This window comes from Rutidosis leptorrhynchoides, chromosome 7, assembly GCF_046630445.1.
Source record: "Rutidosis leptorrhynchoides isolate AG116_Rl617_1_P2 chromosome 7, CSIRO_AGI_Rlap_v1, whole genome shotgun sequence".
Classification (NCBI taxonomy): Eukaryota; Viridiplantae; Streptophyta; class Magnoliopsida; order Asterales; family Asteraceae; genus Rutidosis; species Rutidosis leptorrhynchoides.
The window spans coordinates 365,646,501-365,669,640 of record NC_092339.1 but is presented as its reverse complement, the minus strand read 5'-3'; the positions used below and the strand labels follow the sequence as shown (position 1 = coordinate 365,669,640).

General features: G+C 32.7%; 1 protein-coding gene and 2 long non-coding RNA genes across 6 annotated transcripts; 2 read left to right on the top strand and 1 right to left on the bottom strand.

Annotated features, from left to right (window-relative positions):
* The first annotated feature begins 1,112 nt into the window (after window positions 1-1,112).
* LOC139858254 (uncharacterized) lies at window positions 1,113-3,524 on the top strand. Of its 2 annotated transcripts, XR_011762866.1 has the most exons (5): window positions 1,113-1,228; window positions 1,310-1,426; window positions 1,931-2,027; window positions 2,209-3,077; window positions 3,284-3,524. It is a non-coding gene; the product is annotated as an uncharacterized lncRNA (long non-coding RNA). The 2 variants fall into 2 exon arrangements; XR_011762865.1 differs by having other exon boundaries at window positions 1,310-2,027.
* A 3,389-nt stretch (window positions 3,525-6,913) lies between these two features.
* Window positions 6,914-9,851, bottom strand: LOC139858281 (uncharacterized). Of its 3 annotated transcripts, XR_011762878.1 has the most exons (5): window positions 9,611-9,851; window positions 9,432-9,487; window positions 8,608-8,658; window positions 8,095-8,159; window positions 6,914-8,006 (listed from the first exon to the last, which is right to left on the bottom strand). It is a non-coding gene; the product is annotated as an uncharacterized lncRNA (long non-coding RNA). The 3 variants fall into 3 exon arrangements; XR_011762877.1 differs by lacking the exons at window positions 9,432-9,487; window positions 9,611-9,851 and having other exon boundaries at window positions 8,608-9,317; XR_011762879.1 differs by lacking the exons at window positions 9,432-9,487; window positions 9,611-9,851 and having other exon boundaries at window positions 6,914-7,958; window positions 8,608-9,317.
* Window positions 9,852-19,233: 9,382 nt separating this feature from the next.
* LOC139857830 (heat shock protein 90-6, mitochondrial-like) lies at window positions 19,234-22,865 on the top strand. The gene is made up of 10 exons (XM_071846668.1): window positions 19,234-19,249; window positions 19,316-19,427; window positions 20,048-20,146; window positions 20,268-20,341; window positions 20,590-20,715; window positions 20,898-20,988; window positions 21,122-21,190; window positions 21,820-21,966; window positions 22,066-22,185; window positions 22,400-22,865. The coding sequence occupies exons 2-10, from the start codon at window positions 19,317-19,319 to the stop codon at window positions 22,469-22,471; spliced, it is 909 nt and encodes a 302-aa protein (XP_071702769.1). The 5' UTR covers window positions 19,234-19,249; window position 19,316; the 3' UTR covers window positions 22,472-22,865.
* Window positions 22,866-23,140: the final 275 nt, after the last annotated feature.

The window sequence follows — 23,140 nt, the reverse complement described above, 5'->3', positions numbered from 1 at the left end:
CAAAAATTAGTACATTTTTCATTTACATCTGAGGCAAACACTAAAAAAACCTTATGTTTTAGTAATTTTTTTTAGCGCACAGTCTACACTATCCTCCGCCCCAGGGCAAATCATAAATTGACCGACGAGGCATTTGTAGCTTTTGATAATATGATGACGTGTATGGATGAGAGCGAACCAATTACGGTTAATCTAATTAACTCTGGTAAAATCCCGCGTGCGCCGGTTTTGAACAAGAAACACCAAAAGCATAAGCAAAAAGTGGTTTAAGGTGCGGAATGACAAAGTTTGGCATGCTCATTAAGGATATTTGAGCTCTTTTTATAGGTTTCATGTCTCGTCATAATCTTTTGTACTCGTAATACGTTGTATTCGTTTGCTTTTAGTTTCTTGGTTTTGTTTCGGTTTAGGATATGTGAGGCCCGGTGTAGATAGCTCGTTAGTTAGCGGTTTTGTAGGTACGAGCCTCATCGAAAACCTCGTTTGTACTTCTTGTTGAATTCGTTTTCTTCTCGAGAACATTTTTCGTTTTCATAAAGTTTTTGTTAATTTCGGCAAAAAAAAAGGTAGTCACATAATCAAATATAGTTGTCTGGTTGGGATGCAACTAGAAATATAGATAATAGTTGGCATTACTAGCGGTGTAAACGAGGCGATCCGCATCAAATATGTCTTTAATGTGATGTATATATAGTAGGAACTTTTATGTAATATGAGAGATGATATTTCTAATAGTGATTTTGATAGATTCAATTAAATTATTAAATTATTAACTTACCTTAAGGGGATGATTCTCACACACACTTTTTTGATCCTCACACACCTATTTTAACATTTTGCTCTTCTAATAATACTCAATTGGTGTGTGAGGATCAAAAAAGTGTGTGTGAGAATCATCCCCTTACCCCTTACCTTAATGATGCGTGTGCACAAATCTTTTATTTGTATCTACCGGAGAGTATTTCAACATTACCCTATATACTAATTAGCTTAATTTTATCTATAATTTTATTGTCCGAACACCATCAATTCCACTGTCATACTGTGACGGGTGTGTTTTTTTTTTTTTTTTTTTTTTAAAAAATAAAACCCCCCCGCCCTTCTGGTATCTTCTTCCCTATATCACATGATCGACTGTTTCTGCTTGCGCACTTCCTCACAATGTATTTAACACAATGGACCGTCGCCGCCACCACCGCCGCTCATCTCTGATGACTTAATTGATTCTGTAAGTGTTGATATGTTTATAATTTGAGACTTTAGATTTAGGTGTTGTAATTTGTTTTTTTTTCTCCCTTTTTTGTTTCAGCGTAATTTTTCCGACTTCTAATGATGTTGTTTGAAGGTTTTAGACGGATGTGTACAAAGATCTAACCTGCTAACTTAAATTTTTGCTGGTAAAATCTCTGATGTTAAGAGCTACAAGGTATATAATTTATATTTTGACTTATGAATAATAGAAGTCGCCTTAGATGATAGAAATTGTTGATAATTTCTGTAACTTTTACACTTCAGCAGGATGGTATGCATCTTTTGATTCCTGTTTTTATTTGTTATTATTAAGTCACTATGTATTTTTTTTGTAGAACCTTATAAATCATTATGAAGAGGAGCAAAGTTTTGATTTTTGTTAATTTATAAACTGAAAGATTGAAATCTTTTCTCTGTATGGTGGGAATGGGTGAAGAAAAAACAAAGTGTTTGTCAACTATTTTTGTAACTGCAAAACATTGGCAATGGGTTAAGTAGTCAAAACATGCTTATTGGGTCATGTAGTCATGTGTACTCTTAGATCCTTAGCAATAAGTTACCTATAATGTCATTGAATTGAAACAAATTATATGAAATACCCAACTATTTACAATAAAAATATAGTTTATAAAGAGTTGCAAAGTACGGAGTAGCATAACTTTTGTAAATGACTATGCAGTTCTTATACAAAAATCCAAATCAACATTAACTTACTGAGTTACTACAAGTTCAAACCAGTTGCAGCAGAACGATTATCAGAACGTACTTTTCACTCTGTAAGTTTTAACAAAGTTATTACAGTATCGCATCTATTACACTGAACATGTAGTATGTTCAATATTGTTTTGTATCAAAAATTTAGCTTCAAAACATATTACTTTGTAATATGTTTCTCCATTGTACTAGTAGACTTTTTATTTGTCATAGATAGACGACTTATCCCACTATTATTTGCAGCTAAAACGTATGCTGTTGTGGAGTTTCTCAACGCTCTGTAGTTGCTGGACTTTAAATTTTGTGTGTGTGTGTGTGTGTGTGTGTGAAGGTATTTATAACTTACTACATCCCTAACATGTTAACTAACAAAATGTAGTATTTTGTGGAGTTGATGGTTAAATAAAAGTGTTAAACACGGTTTCAATCTTTCGACCACAAATTATAATAGCCGCTGCTTTTATATCAGGTTGAACTCTTTGTTTGTTTTGCCTTTTAAAAAAGGTAAATCTATGGGTTTATGTATCACATCTAGAATATAAGATATTGCAATAGTATGCTTGATTGTATAGCATTTTTTTTACTATCCCCCTATATTACCTTGAACCTGTTTTTTTGGCTCATCCATATATTTCTATTCTCAGACAAGAGCTACTACTCCCTCCGGCCCTATATTATTGTCCACTATACTATTTTGGGACGTCCCATTTTAATTGTTCACTTAGTATTCCAACCAATTAAAAGAGGTTATAGTGGAGAGAGAAGACATTTTATTGGTGTAGAATGAAGTTAGTGGGATTTTCTAAAACTGTGTGTTTTTTGTCTGGTGACAATTAAATAGGGACGGAGGGAGTATATAGTTTCTTTAAGTACAGTAGTTATCAGTATATTAAGATATTTTGTATTGTAATATTTTTCTTAATAAATTAATTTCTATAATGCTAAACACAGGTACATGACATGTAGCAATAATCAACAGAAAAAAACTGGGTTCATGGTTGAATATGGTCTGACCCGCCCATTGGGTATTGGATGATCACTTCCGGTAACGAGTTCTGTACTGCTGATCCAGTTAAGACCTCGCCTCTCATGCTGGTCCTATAACTGTCTCTGTAAGTACACATGCTAGACATTTCTTCAAACTATTCTTATCTTGAGTTGATGAACTGATTCGGGTTGTGTATCCAAATGTTGTATTAATGAATCCGATTTAAGTAGTTTAGTATATATGAATAGCAAACTTATTATCCCGAGTACGTCGTATATGATGCCTGCACCTCTATAGTATTAGTTTACATTATGTGAATGTGAACTGCAGATTAGATTGAGGAAAGGAGAATTGAGAGGGAGGGCTAAAGTTGTACCAATTCACTTGACCAGGTGACTATATTCATAATTTTGGCCTTTGTTGAAGTTATAATTGTAAAAGTGCACCCAATGTCAGATTATGTTAATAGTTTATACTGTGGTTAGAGACAAATGTTTTTTTTAAGTTTCGATGAGTGTGAAACCGAAAACTCTGTACATATTTTCACTTTTCATCTTTCACAATTTCATTAATAGTGTAAGTAAAGTTTCCATTTTTTTAATCAGTTTCTTTCTTCCAAATTTAGTAGCAAACATCAAGTCTTTCAAATATGTACAACAAGATTTAGTAACATACTGCTTATAATAATTAACATTAGTCGCAAAATGCCGCCGCAACGCGCGGCCCATTACACATAATTGTTGTGGACCTATCAAAACAGAAAGTGAAAATATCACCTCTTGTAATATATACTCCGTATATTTTATTTTTATTTTTTTTGGAAAGGGAAGGCCCCACCTAAAGTATAATAATTGTAATTATCTATATAGACTAATACACAAAACACTAATCAAGGTTTTATCACTTAAGAGCTAGTAATTGTATAAGCTAAACAAATGGTGTGGGTTTTGAAATTTGAAGTTGAAAGTAGTTTATACTTTATGATGGTCACGTGCATTAACATCATAAATCAATAACTAATTTCTATTGAGTTCGATCTAATAAAAAGGGCCTAATAAAATCCAACTTAACCCATTTCCTGTATCTCAAAACTGACAACTCAAAGGGATAACTTCAATAATTTTTACTCACAACTATAAAGGGATAACTTCAATAGTTAGTCAATCGCTCGAAGAAGTTAACGCTCGACTGGAACCAATGGCTCTTTAAACCAAGTGTTTACGATGATCATGGTTAATATGAAGGAAGCTGTTATTTACATGATATCCTCGAGTTTGTTTTTATGACAGGACAATTTCTTAGTTATAGGGCCTTGTTATTTTCATTGAGTCGCTGCTGTTGTAAGCATATCTCCTATATGCTTGACTTGTATCTCCTTTGTTTTAATATATATAATTTCTTGCCTTTAAAAAAAAATAGTTTGTATAAAATATTAACTAGTTTATAACCCGCGCATTCGCAGGTATTTGATCATAGATGATTTTAAAAATATATTCTTAATAACTTATTTATTTTGATATTTTTTTTAATAATATATTCTATATAGAATATATATGAATAATAGTACAAATAAAGTTCAAATATAATATATAATGTGATGTGATTTTAAAAATATATTCTTAATAACTTATTTATGTTGATATTTTTTTTAATAATATATTCTATATAGAATATATATGAATAATAGTACAAACAAAGTTCAAATATAATATATAATGTACAAAATTGTAATTGTCAATCATATAAAAAGACCACTTTAGATACTTCCTAAAACTTGCAATTTATTGACACATCAAACAGGAGTGATAAATGACTGGAAAAGGCAACCGTCTCAGATATCCATGTACAACTTATATCGTTGATTAAAATGAAAAGCTTCTTCATGACCTGCATTAGAATTGCATTGATGATGGGATCACTTATAATTGAACAAAAGTTAGACAATTAAACACATGAATAACCTTCTTTATAACGTAATGTGACACGAGACAAATTTATTACCTTCTAAAAAGATATACATTTATAATGTAACAGGTTCTATTGTTTCAACATGTCAAACGGGTTTAATACATATATGCATTGGTTGCCAGTAACAACTTTGTCGTAAGGTCATTAATTGTCATAAATTACTAATGCAAGTAACTATCCAAGTTTGTAATAGGAGTAAAAACCCTTATACAGGATTAAAGATTAAAGGTTAAGAAAACTTACAATCACTCCAGCTAGTGCACATGTTTGAAGTATTTAATTAAAATGACTTTCTTAGTGTTATCTATTCTTCTTTATTTAACTATCAACAAATATAATATACCCACATAAGTCATATAAGATATAATTAAAAACACCTTATTTAAATATCGATAACTAACATTAGTTCTAGTCACGTTGACTTTGTAATGTTATTCTAATGTTGAGAAAAATTTTAGTTAAGGTACATGATTCAAGTATAACAATTACACATACATACTTTTATGAGATTTCGTCATCAAATTTAAAATTTTTGATGACGAAACACATGAAACTGAATGTAATTTAGTTCTAACAACATACCGAAAAACCCGGTTTTCGCTCAACAATGTGATACAGACGACCAGGGGCATAAAGTCTCATACAATCTTTGATATTTCGGTCTTCGGATGTGAAAGTGTCTTTTATGCATCTTAAACATAACAAACATGGTAAACTGTTGAAGTAAATATCACGATCAAGCACATAATCAGAATAACGATAAAAAGTTAAATACCAAATCATGGTTTTCATACATCAAATCAAATTATACTATTACCAGAAAAGCGATTTGAAAATGTCTTCCAAAGGTGTGCCTGTTCGAGGCAAGAAATCAACAAACTTCAACCAACCTTGTGGTCCAGTGTTTCACCCCAATACTTTGGTGTTGGGAGGGGGGAAAGGTCTCAAGTTCCCCTTTCTTTAATAATACCCAGGGAATATATCTAGATAAGCCGGTTTGCCCCATGGTAGGTTTTACCAACCATATTCAAGATCCAGATCCGACCCGCATGACCTTCGGGATGGTTTAAGCTTCGGATCCCTGTAATATGGTTCGGGTTTCCGCCCGAAAGCGCGTGTGTGCGTGGCAAATGTGAGTATTCGATGCCAATTATTGCCATATATATATATATATATATATATATATATATATATATATATATATATATATATATATATATATATATATATATATATATATATATATAGTGTGTAGGATCAAGTGGGAAGTAACCAATCGGTGGAAAGCGGGGGGAAGCAAAAAAAATTTTTTCGTTTTTTTTTAAAAACTTTGTTCACGAACATTATAGATCGGATGAAAATATGAACATTTACTAAAGACACTTTGTGATAAATGTTTTTATTTTGGCGGAAAAACGCTCGAAGAAGTAATATATAACAATTATCGTGTTTTTCGAGCGTATGTTCCGGTTTTAGATATTAGGGTTTAGATATTAGGGTTTAGAAATTTAGGGTTTAGGGTTTAGATTTAGGATTTAGATTGAGTTTTTAACACGAACGGTTTTTAGTTTAGGGTTTGGTGTTTTGGGTTTACCCTAAACTCTAAATCAGGCTAAATTTTACTTCACAAAACATGAAAAAAAAAATGTTCACATTCTTCACGAACAATATTATCTTGAATGTTATTTTTGTCGATCGTTTTCCCGCCTAAACAATAACATTCATCACGAAGTGTCTCTTCTAAATGTTCATATTTTTGTGTGATCTTGATGCCGGAAAAAAAAATTCCAAAAAAAACGAAAAAAAAAAGTTTGCTTCCCCCCGATTGGTTACTTCCCCATTGATCATGCCCCTATATATATATATATATATATATATATATATATATATATATATATATATATATATATATATATATACATGATCAATGGGGAAGTAACCAATCGGGGGGAAGCAAATTTTTTTTTTTTTTCGTTTTTTGAAAAAGCTTTGTTCACGAACATTATAGATGAGATGAAAATATGAACATTTAGTAGAGACACTTTGTGATAAATGTTTTTATTTTGGCGGGAAAACGCTCGAAGAAGTAATATATAACAATTATCGTGTTTTTCGAGCGTATTTTGAGGTTTTAGCTATTGGGGTTTAGATATTAGGGTTTAGATATTAGGATTTATAGGGTTTAGATATTAGGGTTTAGAAATTTAGGGTTTAGGGTTTAGATTTAGGGTTTAGATTTAGGATTTAGATTGAGTTTTTAACACGAACGGTTTAGAGTTTAGGGTTTAGGGTTTGGTGTTTTGGGTTTATTGGGCTAAATTTTACTTCACAAAACATGAAGAAAAAAAAAACGTTCATATTCTTCACGAACAATATTATCTTGAATGTTATTTTTGTCGATCGTTTTCCCGCCTAAATAATAACATTCATCACGAAGTGTCTTCTAAATGTTCATATTTTCGTGTGATCTTGATGCCGGAAAAAAAAATTTCAAAAAAAACGAAGAAAAAAAAAATTTTGCTTCCCCCCGCTTCCCCCCGATTGGTTACTTCCCCATTGATCCTGCCCCTATATATATATATATATATATATATATATATATATATCAACGTTTAAAAAACCATCTTATCGGATTCAACTTCAAACTAAACAATAAAAAAACGACTTACCTGAAGCACAACATAATGATCAATTTTTAGAACCAATATCTAAAAAAATTCATTGAAAAAAGTACAGTTAAAAGATACAGCGGCATATAACATTCAAATAGTTTAATAACTTACCTGTATCAATTGAAGGTATCTGAATATTCCTTTCACATTTCTTTCCACGCTGATCACCTATCGATGCTTTAGGCATAACTGGACTTACTCATTAAGTGGGTAGATAAATGCTTTGTACAAGGGAAAATACATCCGAAAATTGTAGACTATTAAAACTGAGAAATCTATAAAAGTAAACTGACCATAGTAAAGTGTAAGTTGATGCTACATATAGGATGAGACATCTGTAATATACACGCTTTCCACTTCCATACCTTCCATCTCAATACAAAAACTATGAGACATCCAAAAGAGTAAACTAACTGCATTGTATGATATTCAGGTAAAGTTATTATAAAGTATCCAACAAAGAAATATACAAACCAATAAATAAAAATATACAGTTCTTACAAAGCTTAAAGCAGCAGAATCCAAGTTTCTTTATGCTTGTTAATCGAAATACCCCTGTCTTGATACTGCCATCATTTGATAATGCCATCAAAACTAAGTCATCACAAGTCATTAAAGTCAAAGAAGTTTTATTTTACATACTTTTCATCATATTTACCATGCATATAAAACAATACAGTTGGATTAAAGGAGAAAAATAATATTTTCTACTGTCGTGGCTTATGCTTTTGACCAAGTTAAAGAGTTGATGATTATAATTACATCACTTTACAATAAAAAAGGATCAACATTAAATTTTGCAATATAATTTGCTTATACCGAAACATGTAATCAACAGTGCGGCAGTGCCATTTTAACAAAGTACCAACACAATGTAATACATAGTAATCAATTCAATTACATTCATCATTGTTCAAATCCAGATATAATTCATGATATTGTTACTTATAAACGTCACCAAAGATTCAACAAATGTATAATTCAGAATGAGAGTAATTAGGTTTCAGTACAAACCTTCAAGATAACTATAACTGCAAGAATTACCAGCTAAGATAAACCATAGACCTGTAATCAATGAAGAAATTTTTTAATCAGTTTATAATAAAATATACGTTTTGATGGAAAATACAGAGTTGGTAGAGGCGTCAAATGGATGGGCAATTGGTTGAAATATCGGGTCAAAATGGGGTTTTCTTGGTACAGGTTGGGTTAACAAACGCAGAAAGTATTATCTACTGTTACCCTTGATACATCATAAGACCGGAGATGGAAATTGCTACCCGAAAATCCACAATAAAAAGATATCAAGACCGGGAAAAAAAATTCATTAGTAAACATCAGCCACTTCTTCTGTCAGGTCTGGACATAAATATTACCGAAAAAATATAAGAAATCAACACTTCAAACAATTTCATACAAACTTAAACCCAAATCTCAAGTTAATCAAAGTAATTAATAAACCATATATCCACATAATTGTTTGAAACACGTTACCTGAACACGATAAGCACAATACACCCATCCCTCTTTTAAAGAACAACAGACATTTAGAAACTCAATTTTGAGTTTCCAAAAACCCAAGGACCACAAATAACATAACATTGCAAACTCAGAAAATACATTACTGGATAAATTGACATTTTAAAATAACTATTTCAAAATCTGTATCATAAGCCCTATTTTAAAATCAACACTTCAAACAATTATATTACTTGAACTTTAACTTGAAGTTAATCATTGTAATAAATATACCATAAATTCAGAAAAAACTGACCTGAATATTCCTACTTCTCAAACACCAAATAACTGTACTTAAACGATGAAAATGTTTGATATACCATGCCATAATGTTTGACATGGGCCATGACTTCATTCCCAACGATGAAACAACGACCTGATATGTTGAATTGAAGAGGGAAGATCATAAATTTAAGCAAATATGGTTATTTTAAATCGAAAGTAACAGACTTGAAGGTCTTTTGCTGATAGGTCAACCTAATCGACAATCGTGACTTACATATTACAGATCGATTATCGATATGCATCCTGTAATTCAACACGTCTTCATCTCCGCAACCCGTATTTTTCCATGTCTTCGTAACCGCATCTCAAATTATCGATATGCATCTGATTTGAAGAACCTTAATATTGATTGGAGAGGGAAAAAGGCTTCCTGGTTTCTATTTGTTCCTTGATCTATCAGAACCGTATATGTTGGTCATACTGAGAGCAACTTCATTGAAGAGCAGTTGATGAGAGAAATTGCAGCCCTAATATGCGTTTGGAGATAGTTTGTATCGTAATAAGGGTACTGGGGTAATTGTTTTCCTTAACTACCGAGTAAAATGCTAAATGACGACATAACCTATTTAAATGGATAAGATTAGATTTAGGGAAATGGATTAAACGGGTGAGATTTTGCCATGTAGATTTTTTATATAAATAATGATATCATAATAGTTTTCTAATTATATTATATTATATTATAGTTAAGAGAGGTGTTATTTCAATAGTTTTCACTCACAAGTCACAACTATAAATTTTTGTCATTAATTTTTGTTTCTTCAAAAGATTATTATAGTTTTTCAGAGGTCACGTGCATTACTTTGCTTAAGGTTAAGTTCTATATCGAGAGATCGCTTGAAGCTGCAACCTGCATGCAGACGGGTTAGTTTATTTGTAAAAAAAAGCCCATACGCCTGAATTCATCATTTATAGTACATATCTAATTTAATTAATTATTATAAACTATGTGATGGCTACCAGTTAGAAGATACCATTAATGTTATATCTAAATTGGAGGGAAAGCATTTGTTGGCTTTGCTTGCCACTAAACTAAGATTGATTGTTGAAAGAGCACCGACCGCCTTTTCAACTATCTTACGACAATGGTGTTCAGACGGTTGCTGATGTACATTTGCACCACTATTATGGCAAAAAAAATGTTTTCTTTTTTTTATGTTCAGTCAAAGTTGTCATAAACTAGTCGGGAATTTGACTTGGCTGATTTATTTGATCAAAGCCGTCAAAAGTCCAATTTAATCGGTCAAAGTCAGGTTTATTAGTCCAAAGTCGGTTTTACTCAGTTAAAATCAGTCAAAATCGGACAAATACAGTCAAAGTTAGTCAACAACTGACTAGTCCCCGACTTGGCTGATTAAGCTCTCCCGATCGACTAGTCCCCGACTAGTGACTTTTACAATCTTGCTTTCTAGTTGAGAAGTTGGCAAATTGTCATGTCTATGGTTACAACAAGATTCCGCAAACTTGTTAATTTGTTTATTCTGATTTTGCATAAACCACTTTTAGATGATGCATCCCTCTCGAACGATGCAATTAATATCGGTGCTGTCAGCTGCTCAGCGTTTGGAACATCCATTGCTTCGAGCTCTTAAGACTGAAGAGGAAGAAAATGGTACTGGGTTGTTTTTCATTTGTGGTACTGATTTGTACCAGGTTAATTAGTGAAGTGTTGAAAAACTCGAAATTACTCGGCCATTACTCGTTTTACAGAGGTCCGAATGTCAAAATCCAGGCTTTTGTAGTTTTGTTTACTAATTTACTTCTAAGATCTAATACTATTTATTTGCGTGTTACTTCATTGAGACAAAGGCAATGCTGCTGCTCGATAAGGCAAACCTACAAGTGCAAAAGGTTTTGTCGGCTGACTATAACGAGGAGCTATTCAGACAATCTAATGTGTTTGATTGGTGAAAATTTAACTGAAAGAATATTTAGCTCAAGTTTTTTAACCTCAAGTTTTTGTTATTATTATTATTTTTTGGTTGTATCCTATTTTCAGAAGCCATATTTCTTGTGGAGCCTGGTTTTCATGGGCTTGGCTGTGGGAACATATCATTCAGCTGGCACAGACAATGAGGTCAAGCAAGGTTTGTTCGCTAACTATTTACGGAATGAGTCATTTATGGTGCCTCACTTTAAGTGTTACTAAACTGATGTATGTGATTAGTCGGAAACTTCTTTTTGTGATGAGTTGATAAAGTAAAGATTCGTCAATATTATGAGTTGGCACTTTGTTGGTCATTTCACACTCCTTTGCATAAGAAAATACTAGAATCTACTAAGATATTTTCTTTACCAAATTCATAGTTGTAAAAGCCCCCAACTAGTTGGGAGTTTGAAGTAGTTCGACTCGCCTCCGACTTGGCCGATCTATTCGGCGGAAGTCAAAAGTAAAATTTAGTCGGTTAAAGTCCAAACTATTAGTTCTAAATCGGATTTATTCGGTCAAATATAGTCAAAGTTGGTCAACGTCCGACTACGTTCTCGACTTGGCAAATTAATCCCTACAAGGTTCCAAACGAGTAGTCCCCGACTAGCGACTTTTACAACCTTGACTAAATCCTTCTGGATAGAGAAGGCAAACAATGCCCGAAAATTCTCATATTGTATGAGTACCACTATGGGCGATACATAATTTTCAAAAAAGAATCGGAACCAATATCAAAACCAAAAGATGATACGAGTCTCGAGGCCTATCCTAGCACAAACCAAAATCTGGCCTACACACCAAAAAAACAACTCCAATTCAAACCAACGTAAAGAATAATAATAACATCATCAACATTATCATTTAATAATTTATAATAAATAATTAATAATAAATACTCTCCTTCCACCACAAGTGCTCACATTACTATTTTAGGATGTCCAATTTCAAATGTCCACTTTGTATTTAAACCAATCAGAAGAGAAGGTTAATCTGGAGAGAGAAGATTTCTTATAAGTGTAGAATTAAGTTATTGAGATTTTATATAACTGTGTGCAAAAATTAAGTGAACACTTGTAACGGGACAGATGTAGTAATAAATAAATAAATAAACAAATAAGGAAAACATCAAATATGTCTAGATTAATTATGACACCCAAAAGGGAGGAATTCGAAAGTAAGTTAGTTCTGAGGATCAACCTGCAGAAGTATGTTACTATGTCTATTACTACTAGTAATTAATAAGAACGGGTGCAACGGGGTACACCCTAAAGAGCCACCAACTTTATAAACTGTTCCGTAGCATTTAACCTCAGAAGAGTCGCAACAAGTGGAGGAAGATTAGATCCGTAGTCTTCACCGCTCATGTCAACAGAAACGCAAGCCGAACTAGAAAAGACATCTTCCTCCAAGTAGCATAACGGAATCTGATTGACATCATCTACTACACTGTCCGACAAGAAACCGCTTCGTTTCATTCTAATAAACATTCTTTTCGCATCCTTAACCATACCTTCTTGAAAAAAACCGCGAATAATCAGAGTATATGTCACCTCATTGAGTTCCAAACCTTTAACACATAGTTCATGGAAAAAAGGTCTAGCAATATCAAACCTTGTGCATTTGTTTGCACCAAATATGAGGAACCTTCTGCATTTGTTTGCACCAAATATGAGGATATTGCATACTTCAATCTCTGAATTTAAGTTATCAACATCATTCTCCATGAAATAGAACAAATCTAGTGGCTGATCATATGAGTTATCGTGCAGATACTTGATATCTCAATATCATGTTGGGATCCATAACGATAATGACTAGTCTTAGTGATTAGCCCTGTTAACAAGAAGTGAGCCAATTTATTGAGATGTCTTTTAGGTAGCAAAGTAAAGATTTTGATAGCCACGTCTTCCTTCATATGATTTATAAACCCGTCTAATAAAATGTTGCTGGCAACCGCATCAAATTTCATTTCCATTCTCACTATCTTCAACAATCAATAATATTTCCACGCACGCCTCAAGTCACCTCGAAAACATAACACTTGAAGAACTGATTTGTATGTGATTAAGTCAGGACGCAACTGTAATGACCCGAAAATTTGCGACTAAATTTAAACTTAATCTTTAAAGGATTAATGATTTCGACACGATAAACAAAATCTGTAAAACTGAATCTCAAAATTTTTGAACTATTCAAGTACCCTTCGATTTTCTCAACGATTCGCGAACAATTATATGTAAATAGATACATATATATACTATAACTTGAAAACGTAACAAAGTTTTCATTGCATAATACCGTACATTAAACTTATTGGTTTATATATCTAATTGAATATATATGATTTCAAGTTATTTAGTAAACGATAGTAACATTCGATTATTGATTTGATTGATATTTAGATAAGTTAACTAAAACGTTTAAGATGAACCAGTAAAACACTAATTTGATAAAGTATTTTCAAATTGCTACAGTACCCAAAATGCTACAGTATTTTCGAAAATCACTATTTGCTACAGTAAAATTGACTTTGCTACAGTGAATTGCTACAGTAAAAATTGACTTTGCTACAGTAACTTTGCTACAGTAAACCACTATTTTAAAAATGTATTTTAACAAATAGTGAGACGATGATTTATAGAAGTAAATGACCAAAATACTCGAAAGTTTAAGATATACTTTGAGTGGTATAGTTTAGGAATAATTTAAGGCTATATTTTAACAAAGGTACGAGTCACGAAATGTAAAATGCAAGTTTTCTCAGCGTACGAAAGGACATTCGAGAAACCGGAACCGGGACATAAGTCAAGTAACAACGTACGACTTATCGGAACAAAAGTTACAAGTTAACTATGCACGTAAATATAATATAATATATAAATAATTATATAAATTAAATATAATATATATTATATTTAAATATGTCGACAAACTAAAATACAAAACAATGTGAGCTGTCCCTGGTCCTCATGCGAGTCGCATGGCCAGAAGGCCATTTCCATGCGAGTCGCATGACTCCAGATTTCAGGCCAGGTTCTATAAATTGCAGTTTTTGGCTCGAGATAATCACACACATAAACAAATATAGATATACTCCGTAATATTATTTATTATTATTATTATTATTATTATTATTATTATTATTATTATTATTATTATTATTATTATTAATAAGATTATTATTAATCTTATTATTTTTATTATTAATGTTATTATTTTTGCGATACAAAAATAATAATGTACATAAAATATTACGACGGAGTGCTGTCCAAGTAATTTTCAAAACGTGTTTCCAAGCGAGCTAGAGCTAAGGAAAATATGGGTTATTGCCAAGGAAATTATGGGTAATGTTCGAGGGTATTTTTGTGAATCAAACCTCGTGTTTATCATCTCCGATGCGTCTACGTGCTTTTCTACAATATTGTATATCAATATTAAATGGTGAGTTTCATAAGATCCCTTTTACTCTCTACATTTTTGGGCTGAGAATACATGCAAATGCTTTATTAACCGATATACAATATTTATATGTGTGAGTTCATTGATCCCTTTTTATACATATTTTTGGGCTGAGAATACATGCGCTGTTTTATAAAATGAATACAAAAACTAAAACTGATTTGAGTGAGTTTCATATGATCCCTTTTACCCTTTACATTTTTGGGGCTGAGAATACATGCAAATGCTTTATTAACCGATATACAATATTTATATGCGTGAGTTTCATATGATCCCTTTTACTCTCTACATTTTTGGGCTGAGAATACATGCAAATGCTTTATTAACCGATATACAATATTAAATGGTGAGTTTCATAAGATCCCTTTTACTCTCTACATTTTTGGGCTGAGAATACATGCAAATGCTTTATTAACCGATATACAATATTTATATGTGTGAATTTCATTTGCTCCCTTTTTAATTGCTTTTGCAATATACATTTTTGGGCTGAGAATACATGCACTTTATTTTAAACGCAATGGATACAAGTACATACTAAATTCTACACTGAGTTTGAACCAAAAATCCCTTAGCTTTGGTAACTAGTAACTGCCGGTTATAAGAACTGGTGGGCGCGAGTAGTTATATATGGATCCATAGGGCTTGATATCCCCGTCCGAGCTAGAGCACTAGCCTTTTAACGGACGTATGCTATTTGAAAAGCGTACACGTTGGTTTGCGTGTATTATTAAGATGATTATACAAAGGGTACAAATTATATATACGTTAAAGTTTAGTTACCAGGGTGCTCAATTTCGTAGAATATTTTGATAAACGTTTCTGGATGAAACAACTGAAATCTTGTGATCCACTTTTATATAATCTATTGATAAACGTTTCTGGATTAAACAACTGAAATCTTGTGATCCACCTTTATATACAGATTATGAGCAACATTAAAACTATGAACTCACCAACCTTTGTGTTGACACTTGTTAGCATGTTTATTCTCAGGTTTCCTAGAAGTCTTCCGCTGTTTGCTTAGATGTTAAACAAGCTATGTGCATGGAGTCTTGCATGACATATTTTTCAAGGAGACGTTGCATTTACCAAATCATCACCATGTATCTTATTTTGACTGCATTGTCAACAGAAATGATGTTGTAAACTATTATTTATGGTGATTGTCTATATGTAGAAATCATCAGATGTCGAAAACCTTTGATTTAAATATTCATTTATGGTGTGCCTTTTCAAAAGAATGCAATGTTTACAAAACGTATCATATAGAGGTCAAATACCTCGCAATGAAATCAATGAATGACGTGTTCGTCCATATGGATTTGGAGCGATCGTCACAGCAACTTCTTATTTGTAAACCTATATTTAAACATAATTAATACAATAGGCACCGCATCCGGTAAGTTACATTGTTTGCAAATCTCACGAACTATTATATTGAATATTTTCCTATCCATACTGATACTCTCATCCTCCATTTGTTTTAGCATCTTATACACCTCATCCCAACGACCCAACATAGAAAAGGCGAAAATCAATGACTTGTACGTTTCCGCATCAGGACGTATACCTTTAATTAAAAACATTTAGTAGAAGAGCTTCAAAGCGTTACGTATCGTATTTACTACCCCTGGGTCGCTACAAAAACAATCCATGACGGTATTATACGAAACTATATCGGGTTTACAACAACCACCTCTTCCGTCCATTATTCTAAGCAAAGCAATGGCAGTAAAGTTATTACCAACCTTACAAAGCCCTTTAAGCATTGTGTTGTAGCTGCCAATACTAGACCATTCGCAACGGGTAACAACGAAGTGATTTCATTTCCCCACAACAACCACAACAGTCATTGTGCGGCCGTTGTGCCAGGAATCGTGGTGCCGTTCTTGGTTCAAACCACGGAGACTTCAATGGAGAAAAAGGCTACATGTCACTTGTTGATTGGTTGATGCTATTTGTTTTTGTTTTGACTTTGAATAATTATCTGCTGTTAATTTCAATATGTTGAGTGTAAGGGAAAATTAAGAATTAGGGTATTAAAGTTACTGAAAGGTTGTGTTGAAGAAGACGAAGTGTACAGATTAAAGATCTTATCCTCTATATCTAGTAGTGCAGTTTAAGTCCTCAAATTTATTATTTATAAACCCGTCTAATGAACATAGCTGCCATGTCAAATAATGACAGTAGCTCAATTAATCAAACGAGCTGCAACAATTTCAGCATACAAAGTATGAAACCCGAGCAATTAAGCGTTATTAAAAATAGTTACCGGGATGTTCTTTGTCAGCCATTAAAACAAAACCAGCTACTTTCATAGCCAATACAGAAAACCACCGCAAACCACCGTCGTCCACCAGAACAGCCGCAATGTATACACCGCGGTATGTCACGACACACAATCATTCAGTGTTTTGAGCTTATCGGTTATCCCGAATGGCGGAGAAAACAAAAACGTGGCAAAGTGGTGATGACAGTGGCAGCGGCAACCGTACGGCTACCAGCAATGGCACCGCAAGAGGTAACTCAAACCCCAATCTATTTTTTCGATCGCATAAACCATTAGAAAGGGTGGGAGAGAAACCCTCAAACCAAAAAGTACATCAAACGACCAGAACGAAATTACTGGACTCAAACCTTGTTTTTTGTAAATCAAAAAAGGAATACGCTAATCAAGGTCCTATTTCTGGAAATAAACGAAAAAGTGAATTTAGATCCTATTTCTGGATCTTCACATATGACCGACAATACCCAGATGGCTGGGATGAATTGTAAATTGAAACACGCAACAAGTAACCAAGGGCCAAAAACTGGTACAACCCTTCAAGTAACCAAAGACCAAAAGGGTGTTGGTCAAATGCCCTTTCAAGAAAAGGGGATTTATCCAAGGAAAATGGATTTAAAAATAAAGATACCCTTTCAAGAAAAAATCATGAGTGTAAAAACAAAGGGTTAAATTTTCTGTTGAAACCCTCTAGTTTCAATAATATACACACTAGTCCCTCCAAGACTAAGACTCATGAATCTGATCAAAAAAGGTGTTACAAAAGTTTTAAAAATTCAGATTTTGACATTAAATGTTTTAGAACTCCTATTTTTGATACTAACACTTTAAATGGTAAATATAGTTTCAAATAACATAAAACGAAATGAATGGATTTTTGACTGTGGTGCTACTCACACCATGACTTTTGAGAAAACTAATTTTTATTTCGAATTAAAACCTCGAGTAAATAAAATTCAAACTACCAATGGAGGGGTTGTACAAGTAAAAAGGGTGAAAAAATTGAAATCACTTCGACTATTAAATTATCTAATTGTTTGTATATCTCTGCCATGTCTCATAAATTGTTATCGGTTAGCCACGTTACAAAAGAACTGAATTGTTCTGTTTTATTACACCCTACCTTTTGTATCCTACAAGATATCAGGACCGAGCTTATTATTGGGCGGGGCACTGAATGGGGTTGGTTATACTATGTCGACGAAGTAACCCAACAAGGTACTGTGATGCTTGCACACGAAACACCTGATAGGGAGGCATGATTATGGCATACGAGATTGTGTCACCCTTCTGCCGGATACTTGCATGCTTTATCTCTTAGTCTTTTTCCATCCAATGTTAATATAAATTGTGAAACTTGTATATTGGTCAAAAGCCACCGAAGTACATTTAAACCTAGTAATACGAGAAAAGATGTGCCTGTTGCTTCAATTCAATCTGATGTATGGGGTCGTGCACCGGTTATTTGGGGGGAAATTTTTTTGGTATTTTGTCTTATTGATTGATTTTTTAAGGTTTAGCTAGTTTACGAAATGTATTTGTTGTTATTTTTAAATTTCTTTTTCTTATTTAATTTATTATATTTATAATATCTATATATCTATCTATCAATTCCAATTATATGGCAAAATTACACTCCTTGTCGTATACCTCAAAAATTACTACTCATTTTTTTTCTTCAATTTTTCTACATTCCTCATCTCTATTGTATTAACTTACTACATTCCTCGTCCTTAAGTTCAACTGTTGTTAGTTTTAGACGTTAAGTCAAGTCATGTGCAAAGCATGTTTTGCACATGACTTGACTTAACGTCTTAAACTAACAGCAGTTGAACGGAAGGACGAGAAAGGTAGTAAGTTAATAAATAGGGATGAGGAATGAAAAAAATTGAGAAAATGACTCGGAGTGATTTTTGAGATAGACCACGTGAACAAAAAATGTATTTTTGTCTAATTATGTTTATAATTTATAATTATAATAATAATAATTATATATATAAATTAGTAAATAAAAAAAAAATATCCGCATAAATAAAAGTAAAAGATAAAAGATTCGTTTCCTTTACCATTACAAAGAAGTAAAAATCTTTTTATTTCTCCAAAGTTACATCCATGATTCTATCTCCCACCTTTACAGTTTACAATAACAAAACAAAATAACAAGTACACAATAATCAGTTAGGATCTTGTATTTGATTGATCACACGCCTTGAAAAATCACTAACCTTTCTACCGTATTACAGTATGCACCGGCTATCAAGGCGTTCCGTCAACTCTCTCCTCCGTTACGCCGCTCATCGCCGCCGTGATGCCGTTGCCGCCGTGTCCGTCTGTTCTCTCAATTTCAACCAAATGGTATATTATTCTTCATTTTTTTTTATATGTATCTTTTTTCAATTTCAGTTGTGTATGTATTTACTGTTAGCTTTATATCGTATTGGAATTATTGTTTTTTATTTTGCTACATATATGCCGTTGCTTCGATTTCCTATTTAAGTTAAACTATGTTTATTTTGACGTTTAAAGGATTGTTTTATCAAATTTTAATTAAAAAGAGGAGCATAGTTATTTTTTAGTTAGAACCCCGTCAAACAATTAACGTGCAAAATGATGATTCTTATGAACGAGATATTTACTTAATTTTCGTTATGTTCGTAATATGAGCTGTAATATGAGCGTAGATAATTAACGGCACGCGTCTGTGCCAATTATCATGCTTGCATATGTTGGTTGTCTTTAGGTATGTCAATAATCAGACTTGCATATGATTTACTTAGAAAAATGGAGTATGGTTATTTTTTTGACGGCGTTCTAAATTAAAAGTAACGATAATCCTCTTTTTGGTTAACATTTGATAAAACAATCCTTTAAACATTAAAATAAACATAAGTTACCTTAAAATAGGAAATCGAACCAAAAAGGTTACCTTTTAATGGAATTTCCCCTTGTCTTAATTATACTTATTACATGAACAGATTGGAGAGAAGAATGCTAATGTAAGATGGTATGAGTCGACTGCCTCAAACTTTAAGACTACCGATGTTCATATGGAGAAGTATGAGTATCATTTCAAGGTGTGCAATCACTGACTTTCGCATTGCATTTTACTCTCTTTTTTAGTATACAGTTTTAGAGATTTTTTTTTTTTTTTTCCAAAGTAAATCACTATCAAAATGTCTCTATTTGATGCTGTAGAAAAATGGGCTTATGGACAACATTTTTAACGGTGGATATAGCAACCAAGGTGTGTTCCTTCGTGAATTAATGAGGCAAGTTTGAAACTTTTTTAACAAATAACAAATGTAGTTGCCTTTTTGGTTCATGTCTTATGCTAATATCAAAATTCCATCATGGAATCAATATTCAAAATTAGTTTATGTAGTGTGCAAGAATAATGTCTGATGGCAAAGGTATGAAAAAAAGTCATACTTATACATGAGAAATTAGAGATTTATGAATTTTGAGTGCATGATTGTTGATTAATCATGTAACTAAAAACACTTGTTATATATTTCAGCAATGCAAATGATGCGTTGGACAAGTTACGGTTGCTAAGTGTTACTGAGCCACAGCTTTTGGAGGGTGGTCCTCAACTTGACATACGCATTGAAACTGATCCACTCAATGGAATAATTACTCTCACGTAAGATTTAGATTTACAACAGCTACTAAGCATATATATATATATATATATATATATATATATATATATATATATATATATATATATATATATATATATATATATATATATATATATTTTTTTTTTGGTTTAATATATTTATTATATTACTAATGTTTTGACATATGTGTCCTCCTATTCAGGGACTCTGGTATTGGTATGACCCACAATGAACTTGTGGATTCTCTAGGAACAATTGATACTTGGCCTGCAAAGTTCATGGAAGCTTTAGAGGTTAATTCCCACTTCTTTTACCATTTAGATATTCAATTAACATCTAATTATTATTATTATATTATTCTTTTTAATGCATAAACATTTAATTAACTAAAAATCATTTACTAATGCAAACCTTTGTACACGACAGGGTCGCAAAGATGCTAGTGATGAGTTTAATGGTCTTGGATTTTATTCAGCCTTTCTGGTTGCAAATAAGGTGTGTTTTGTTTTCAGAAATATGATTTAAAAATAATATAAAATTTGACCGACTTATACCCGACCCGGCCACGATTTTTTTTTTTTTTTGACATCAGTTTGGGATCACCCAGGGGGACTTAACCAACCACCCACACGTTCATCTCCTGTAGTTGCATAGCCAGCCCCCAACTACTGTCCTGGTTCCTCCAGACCAATCCGAAGGCATGGCCGGTAAAAAGACCCCTCCCGCTGCCCCCGCACTAAGCGAAAGGCGGCCTGGGTGGATACTTTAGGTCAAGGAATAACATTGAGTGCAATGTTGCAGCCCAGCGGAGTCGAACTCATGACCTCTCGCTAAGAGAGGCAGCGTATGTTGGGTGTCTGATCGTTTCATGTCCACCAACATGTACAACATATAAGCTCACGAATTTCATATTACTCTAAAACCAATTGGTGATAGAGAGAGGTCCTCCTAAGCTTATATGCATACATTTGGTTCATTCTTTTTCCTATGTGAGACAAACGTGCATTTCCTTAACCGATTATCTCCAACATTGGGTGACTCAGGAATGACTAGTCCCCAAACTGATTCGTCGGCTGGCCAATTACAATAGTGATCTTATTTTATATATATGTCATAAAAAATAGGTTGTGGTGTCAACAAAGAGTCCCAAATCTGATAAGCAATACGTTTGGGATGGAGAGACTAATAATTCTAAGTCTAGCATTGTCCGAGAGGAAACTGATCCCAAGAAATTCATTCCTAGAGGAACTTCAATTACATTGCATCTCAAGGTCGGTCTATTTGAAAACCAATTTATTTTATTTTTGCTTCTAATAATCTTTAGAAGTTGATTGATGAAAATACCAATCTATGTTTTTATTTCCCTGCAGAGTGATCATAAAGGTTTTGCTATTCCGTATATAATTCAGAGACTCATTGATAAACATTCACAAGTTGTTTCGTTTCCAATTTCAATTTACACGTGGCGAGAAAAAGGCTACCCAAAAGTGGTAATTCTAAACTTACTGGGCTTTAGTTTTTAGTTTTTAATGATGTAATGTTCCCGTATTCTTTGTGGATGAATATTACGTTTCGGTGTCAACTTTATTTGCTTCGCAAACAAATCGACGCTTGCTGTTGACTCGATTAATAGCGCCAGAAAATAAGCTTACTAGATCATGTACTAATAATTGTTTACACAATTGTTTGATTATGTAACTGCAGGTGAAGGAAAAATTGATGGGAAGGCGGTTTCATATGATACAAGAAAATTATATAATGAGTGGATCAAAATGAAAGATGACGTGACAGATGACTTAAATGTTTTTAGAAGATTAGACATATGGTGAACTGAGTAAAGAATGATTTAGAATCATGGGTATCAAGCTTTCTTTTTATTTTATTTTACACAATTTTGTCGTTGGTCCATGAACTTTGTACCAAACGTTGTAGGTGACCTTAAACTTTTTTTTTTTTTTTTGACTTCGTAGACCTCCAACTATCATCATATCTCATGGATGACCTTGGGGATAACGAAAGTTAAAGTTTGGCTATTAAGTTAAAGCGTGTGCACAACACGTGAGTGTCTTTTAGTCAGTACGTAATATACAACTCGTAATAGTACAACTACCAATCTCAACTTTGTTAATAACACTTGGGTTTTAATCCGAATGACTTCTTGTTTTTCTTGAAACAAAAATAATAATAACAGAAGCTTATGAAGTCTTTCTTTCATTTTTTTGAATTCGTTAACTTTATATCTTTAAAAGTTCATCAACAAATAAAACCCATCATGATGTTAAATAGAATTTGACTGTGAAATGTATTGCTCCTCAGTCCTCACTATCTTAATGAATCATTGTGATATTTTAATGAATACTTTTCGAATTCTGTATTGTTCCTATTTTAATGATATTTTTTGATAAATAACTGATGTTTGAAAAGGCATTAAGGTATTAACTGATG

Coding starts and splice junctions, on each gene's coding strand:
- LOC139857830 (XM_071846668.1), top strand. CDS start 19,317: ATGCACCGGCTATCAAGGCGTTCCGTCAACTCTCTCCTCCGTTACGCC. Junction 20,147..20,267: donor AGTATGAGTATCATTTCAAG/GTGTGCAATCAC, acceptor TTGATGCTGTAG/AAAAATGGGCTTATGGACAA. Junction 21,191..21,819: donor CCTTTCTGGTTGCAAATAAG/GTGTGTTTTGTT, acceptor CATAAAAAATAG/GTTGTGGTGTCAACAAAGAG.